This window comes from Tetrahymena thermophila (assembly GCF_000189635.1).
Source record: "Tetrahymena thermophila SB210 genomic scaffold scf_8254813, whole genome shotgun sequence".
Taxonomy (NCBI): domain Eukaryota; phylum Ciliophora; class Oligohymenophorea; order Hymenostomatida; family Tetrahymenidae; genus Tetrahymena; species Tetrahymena thermophila.
This window is the reverse complement of record NW_002476569.1, coordinates 2,727-10,400: the sequence shown is the minus strand read 5'-3', so window position 1 is coordinate 10,400 and position 7,674 is coordinate 2,727. Positions and strand designations below refer to the sequence as shown.

General features: G+C 18.7%; 2 protein-coding genes across 2 annotated transcripts; both read right to left on the bottom strand. All coding sequences in view use genetic code 6, as the record gives it.

Moving 5' to 3' along the window:
• Positions 1–662: 662 nt before the first annotated feature.
• Positions 663–2,826, bottom strand: TTHERM_00359170 (hypothetical protein; the record flags this gene model as incomplete). Its single annotated transcript, XM_001007325.2, has 4 exons — positions 663–680; positions 877–1,114; positions 1,325–1,697; positions 1,752–2,826. 4 exons carry the CDS (start codon positions 2,824–2,826, stop codon positions 663–665), a joined length of 1,704 nt encoding a protein of 567 aa, XP_001007325.2.
• Positions 2,827–4,595: 1,769 nt separating this feature from the next.
• TTHERM_00359160 (kinase domain protein) lies at positions 4,596–7,341 on the bottom strand (the record flags this gene model as incomplete). The annotated part of the gene is made up of 10 exons (XM_001007324.2): positions 4,596–4,689; positions 5,159–5,248; positions 5,468–5,557; positions 5,658–5,747; positions 5,979–6,068; positions 6,210–6,299; positions 6,659–6,748; positions 6,883–6,984; positions 7,178–7,227; positions 7,285–7,341. The coding sequence occupies 10 exons, from the start codon at positions 7,339–7,341 to the stop codon at positions 4,596–4,598; spliced, it is 843 nt and encodes a 280-aa protein (XP_001007324.2).
• Between the last annotated feature and the right edge of the window lie 333 nt (positions 7,342–7,674).

Genomic DNA, 7,674 nt, shown 5'->3' with positions numbered 1-7,674 from the left:
AATATAAGTCAATTATTGCAAATTTACGAATTCTTAACAAAACCAAACTTGAAAATTAGTTGTTTAATATGCTAAATATTTCTGTAAGTAATTTTATCCAAAAATTTCTTTGAAATATGCTAAAGTGATTGAAAATTCAAATAGTTATTATATTTCTTTGTAATTTTTGTATCTAAGTAAAAGATATTGTTGATCACCTATCAAGTAGTATATATTTTCATCAAATATCAAAATATTCAGTTTTTAGAAAGCAAGATAATCTTCTAATTCAAAGTTATATTCTAAAACTGTACAATTTTAATTTTTTAACAGATCAATTTCATTTTCATTGAATTCATTTAGATTTATTATTTTACTCAATTAATCATTTTCATTCTATTCATAAAAAACATTTACTGTGATTTATCCAAATTCTTAATTAAGCGAGGATACTTTTAAATCTTATAAGAATTATTAAATAAACAAACTTTGATATTTCAAAAATAAATCCTATAATTTATCCTCCTCTACACCTTTATTTTCATATTCCAGCATTAATTACTAAAAAAGTTATTTTAAACATTCAGGGAAAGTGTATGAATTAATTACAAGAGAATTTATTTAAAGAGAAGGATTAATTTTACTTAATTCTAATATCTTGTTAAATGGTTTAGGAAAACAACTCATGTGTTTACAAAGAGCTATTTAAATTTTATTTATATTTTTTTCTGAAATCTTAATTTATGCATAGTTCTAATATTATTTCATAATAATTAAATTATTAATTATTAACTAGAGTCTATTGAAAACATCTAAAATATTTTCTAACTTAAGTTCAGAAATTTATTAGAAAAAAATCTCAATTAAATTTTAGATAGAATTTTTAAAATTTTATACTCTCTCATTATTATTGTTTTAAACAACATGCTTATGAAGCTCAAATTCATAAATTTCTGTATATTAAGTTGTAAATTGTTAAATGCTTAACTCATCAATAATGAATGCATTTTATAGATCCTGATTCAAGCTAATTTCATTATCTTCATATGAATCACTACCATATTAATTACCAATAAGTATATTTTCAGGGTTTATTTTTGTAATTTAAATACTGTTTTTAATTAACAACTAATAACTATAATTTATAAAATTTTTTAAATCATTTAAGCTTAAATTACGATAAAAAAATATTATATCTTATTTTTTAAGCTATTCAATAAAAGTTTTTTCCACTAAAATGTAGATTTGCTGTGGATTTATTTAGATTTATTCAATATTTAAAAATGTTGAAGAAATCTAATTTTTAACAATAGATTCATATTAATTAGCTAAACTGTGTGCTTACTCAACAGAGCAAGCTTTGTAACCTTCTAACAAAATAGTTTATTTCCCTTTATTAACTTTCAAGATAAAGATACTTTCATTTGACTCTACAACTTCAAAACTTTTGTAGTTTGGGTGCTTTTAAATGATCTCAAAAATTTCCAAGGGATGAAAATTCAAAATATTTGAAAAAGTATTCTAAATCACATTAGAAAGATCTTTTTTGGGTATTTTCATTTTAACTAGGTTAATTATATCCTAAATTTGATCTAAATATTTTTATTATTTTCTAGCAAACTCATTACTTTAGCTTTCTAGTGGCAGATGATCTATTATTTTCTCAAAACTTGTATTTTTCTTCACTTATTTTTAATTGCCAGGTTACATATTTTTTTCTTTTTTAATTTATAATTCTTCATTATTAAATTATTGATTTAAAGATAAATTACTTTTGCAATAATTATTTTCATTTTTATCCTCATCTTCTATATCATTATCTCCATCAATTTCAAGTTTATTTTCTTCTTTAATTTCAGTTTAAATTTCATTTTTTTCTTATTCTTCTACTTCACTTTCATCTTCAACTTAATTCTAATCTTCATCATCTTCTTTAATTTCAATTTGAATTTCGCTTTCTTATTATTCTTATTCTTCTATTTCACTTTCATTTTCAGTTTGGGATTCATTTTCATTTTCATTTTCTTCTTCTTCTACTTCATTTTCATCTTCAACTTAATTTTAATCTTCACTTTCTTCTTATTCTTCTACTTCACTTTCATTTATAATTTAGGATTCATTTTCATTTTCTTCTTCTTCTTCTTCAACTTAATTTTAATCTTCATCATCATCTTCAATTTGAATTTCATTTTCACTTTCATTAGAATTTTAATTTTCACTTTCATCTACTTGTTGGTCATCTTATTGGTCTTAATTTTGATTAGTTTCAATTTCTTACTTTTCAATAAAAGGACTAATCAAATTAAGTTTAATTTGGATTTTATCTTAATTTAGTGACATAACATAAAATTCAAGATAATCTCCATATCCTGTGTCTTCAAAATTATGCGCTAAATTTAGATTTCCTTCGAAGTAAGTATAAATTTCCTGTTTCAAAGAATTAATAGTTTGACGATTGAGTAGGTATTATTTCTCAAAGTTTTCTAAGGATTAATCATAATATTCCATTTCAAATACATAAAAGATTTTTTCAGTATCAAGGTAATATTAATTAATTAAATTTAAAGTAATATCGTTTCTCAGAATGGTTTTCGTTATTTTTTGATAATAAGAGATAGCATTTGTGTTTTCTATTGTTTATATAATAATCAACAATTTATATCTTAATTCTTGATTATCAAAAACTTTAGCATGTCTGTAACTGAAGTTAGTAACTTCTAATTTTTTTTTTAATTCATCCAAGTTTATAAATTCCACAAAATCTAAATGAGTCTTTTGTAAATTTATACATAGCTTGATATAACTATCTTGCAATAAGTTGTATGAATTTTTTAATTTATTTAACATTTTTTCAAATCTTTTTTTAGTTTATTGATAGATAGATACTTTATTAATTAATTAATTATATCCTAATTTTGCTCAACTCTTAAAGAAGATAAAATTCGTTTCGCGCTTTAGAATTCATCAAATTGATTTTGAAAAAGATATATATTTTCTTTTATTAATTTCAATATTTAGACTTTATTTATTCTTTTTCCTAATGAAAAAACAAATAATCCAGCAAGAACAAATAAATAAATATACAAATAATGAACATGAAAATGTTTAATAGTATATCATTAATTTTAGATTAAACAATTAGATAATAAATACAACAATTATTTTATTTTTATTAGAAAAGTGATTCAATGAATCTAAAGTTTATTTTTATTCTAATTGGCATATTTTATATAAAATTTAATCAATATTCATTCACACACACATATTCTGTACTTGAATAATTATTTTCGAGCTTTAGAATTCATCAAATTGATTTTGAAAAAGATATTTCCTTTTATTAATTTAAATATTTAGACTTTATTTATTCTTTTTCCTATCAGCAAGAACAAATAAATAAATAAACAAATAATGAACATGAAAATGTTTAATAGTATTTAAAAAAATAATATCATTTATTTTAGATTAAACAATTAGATAATAAATACAACAATTATTTTATTTTTATTAGAAAAGTGATTCAATGAATCTAAAGTTTATTTTTATTCTAATTGGCATATTTTATATAAAATTTAATCAATATTCATTCACAGACACATATTCTGTACTTTAATAATTATTTTCGCGCTTTAGAATTCATCAAATTGATTTTGAAAAAGATATTTATTTCTTTTACTCATTTAAAAATTAATATTTATTTATTCTTTATCCAAACAATAAAACAATCAATAAAGCAAGTAAGTAAGTAAGAACAAGTAAATAAATAAAGATCCTTAAAGTTTTTAAAAGCAATAAAATAGCTATCTAAATAATAACATCAATTTTAATTTATAAGCATACATAATAAATACAATACTGATTAAATAGAATTCTTATTTAGTATTTTTATTAACATATATTTTATATGAAATTTAATCAAAATTCACACATATTTATTTTTTACACATTTATTCACAAAATTTATTTAAATAAGATATTTAATTTAGTAATTTAATATAAATTAGTGTTTATTTATTTATTTATTTATTATGATTCTTTTTCCTATATAAAAAAAAATAAAACAAAAATAAATATTTATCAAATATATATATTGAGTATTTATATAAACAATAGAGAAGAGAACAAGTTATAATAATTTAACTGTATATTTATTGAACAAAAAAAACCTACTTCTAAATTTTTGAGTTAGAGTTTAAAAACAAACAAACTTTAAAACAAGTTCAACTCTATCTAAAGTGAGTATATATATAAATTTTTTAAAAAGAAAATTCAAAAAAAAAAAAATTGACTCAAATGTTAATATCATATTTCATTTATCACTTAATTATATATAATATGGTAGGTTGCTATAAAAATTTTTTCATATCAATTATATTATTAAAAATTTGATTTTAATTATCTTAATTAAATCAAAACACAAAATTTCACTTATTGTAAATCGAAATGGCATTTTACTCTATATATGCTCAGTTTTAATGAAATAAATTAAAACAAAAAATAAAAGTAGCTTTATTTTTTATTAATCTTCAATTTAAAAATCTATTAAACTTACGTGTAATTAATTAAAGTTTTACATTTAAAAAAATGATATTATTTAATAATTAAAGCATTGAACTATATCATGTTATTTATAAATCTTTTTTCACCAACTTTCTTATTTTTTAAACAGCTCTCTCCAGCTTTTATTTTTAGTCATATCCTATTTAATTTTCTCTTTTGTTTAAAAAAATAAATTAATTGATTAATTTGATGTGATTTATTTATTTATTTTTAAAATAGACATTTTTTAATATTTTCTTATTCTATTTTGTAATATTTTAAGCAAAAAAAAATTATTTGGTTTTATTTTCTACAAATTTAAACAAAAATATGTTTATTTATTTCATTTAAAAAAATAATAAAATCTATTTACAATAAAAAATGAAAAGAAATCCACTTATAAATGAAAAAAAGAAATCAAATATCTTACTGAGTATTTAGAGTTAGAGTTTAAAGTTTAATATTCTTTTATAGGATGGTGCAAATATTTTTTAAAACTTCGAATTCAATGCTTGTTTTACTTTTAAAAAAGTTTAAACTAAATAAATGCTGAGATGATTTAAATTAAACAATTATTAAATAATATAAAAAAAGCGAATGAATGTAAAATTAAAGTAATTCTACAGTGATAAAAACATTTTACCTTAAATAGAGATCAAACTAAATTAGATTTCTGGAGTTTTATATATCTAAGCTTAAATATTTGTTTCCGTTCCCATTTAGATAGTTTGAACTTATAATATAAAAACAATAATTCAAATCATTTAATAAATAATAAAAAATGCAATATTTTTGTAATTAAATACTGTAAAAAATAAATATTCACTCATTTAAAAGTTATGGTAAATTTCATTTTATTTAAAAAAGAATTAAATTAAATAGTTTTTAACATAAAAAAAGTTAAATTAGAAATAGAGGAAAGTGGGTGAATATTTTTTAAAAACTTACTTACCTTAAATACAATGTTAAAGATACAAGAGATAAACAGCTCATAAGACCTGAGTTTAATCCATTTGCGCCCTGTACATCAATATTGTTGTTACTTTAGTATTTAAAATATAGTTTAGAGAAAGAAAATTAGTTTATAACTTAATAATTATAATAACAAAATCATTAAAAATATCAAAACTAAATTATTATACCTTAAATCTAATTCTAATTTTTTTAGTTTTTTACAAAATCCAATTTCAAAGCCTAAGATTGAAGCACCATTACCTCCGATATTATTGAAACTTTTTTAAATTTCAATTATATTATATTACTAAAAATAAATAATAATTTAACACAGTTTTAATCAAAATAAGAATCTAAAAATACATTCATATTTAAAACTACATTTTACTATTTGTTATAATATTGTTTCTTTTCTTTAATAAAACGTAATTTAAGATAATTAATTATCTTGTTTTATTTAAGTAAGATCATTGATTATAAATTCAAATGAAATAAAAGAAATTTATCACGTTATGAATAATGTCAGAAATTGCAGGTTCTAGTAGTACATAAAATTTGTGCTTAAATTTTTTATCCCTTACTCTCCAATTTTATTGAAGCTTTTTACATTTATTAAACAAATTAGTTAATTAATCATTTTTTAATTAAAAAAGTTTAAAATTTAAATAAAATAAAATGAATTTAAAGCCTTAAAATAAGATATTTTTGTTTAATTCAATAATATTTAAAATCTAATTTACCTCAAATATAACTTCAAAGTGTCAAGTTTCTTAACATCAATTAACGCAGTTCCCAAAGTCTAAGCTCCTTATTGTGTTATATTATTGTATCTTTACATTCATTATTATTCAAAAAAAATAACTAAAAGCATAAAATCAATTTTTGTTGTTTAAATGAAAATTAAAAATAAAAAAATTAAATTCTTATTTAGGTGAAAAAAAGTTTAAAATTAATAAACATTTTTTCTTGAAATTAAAATTGAAAAAATATTTAAATCTATTTTAAGTTTTAATTGTTTCAATCAAAAATAGTTTTAATGGAGAAAAATAAATTTTAAATTGATTAATTTATTTTAAGAATAATTTATGAAAAATATTTATTAAAAAATTAAAAAGTTAATTTCTCTTTTTATTAAATTTTCATTTAAAAAAAGCTCAAATTATCTTATTAAATGCAGTTGATAGATTACGCTAAATGAAGATTTAATATCTGGAGACTTTTGCATTTAGTTAAAGCAGAGCCTAGAAAGGTTATGCCTTCATCGCCAATTTTATTTGAGCTAAAATTATATTTAATTGATAAAATATTTTAGTTGGTTTAATCTCTTAAATTTTTTTGATAAATTTTAAAAGGAAAATACTTAAATTTTGTTAACGAAGTAATTATTTGATTAAAATAAAATGAAATAAATACGTTATTTAAATAGTTAGAGTTAAAAGACTTAAGCAATTACTAAAGGCTAATTCTAGTTGTTGCTTAAACACCTCATTTCCTTATTAGTTTGCTTAATTTTCACTATTATTAAATGAATGAATAATTTATTTATACCATATAAAGTATTTCTGATGCTAACATTTTTAAACTTAAAAATGTTAAAAATTTTAACAATAAAATTAAAAACGCTTTTATTGTTTTAACTTTATTGAGAAAAATGAAATTTACGATTAAAGACATAAAAAATAATTTATATTAAACAAAATATTTTTACTTCAAATACAAATTAAGATTCGAATGACAAGACAAATTTGAGGCAAGAAACTTTTATCACAAAAAAAAGAAAATATAACCCATAAATGCACTAAAAACGTAAGTTACTTCTTCTAGATTGTAGTAGATTTTTTTTATTAACTGATTTGTTTGATTCACTTTCATTTTTTATTTTGTTTCTATTTTTAAATAATAAATAAATCACTAATCTTAATTTATCTTAAATTAATTTTTATTATATTTATTAGATCTTACTTACTTAATTAGTTAGTAATTTATTTATAAAATCTATTTATTATTTCTTTTAAAATATTTTTTTTATATTTTATTTCAAATATTAGTTAGTCTTTTTATTTCTTTGAATTAGGTTTTAAATTTAAATATTTATTTTTTTTGTTAAAATTTTCATTTTTTCATCAAAATTATTTTTACATTTTTTCATTAGAAAATTAAAGAGAGAAATCATGATTTTATTTATAATTTTAAGTTTCAAAGTCA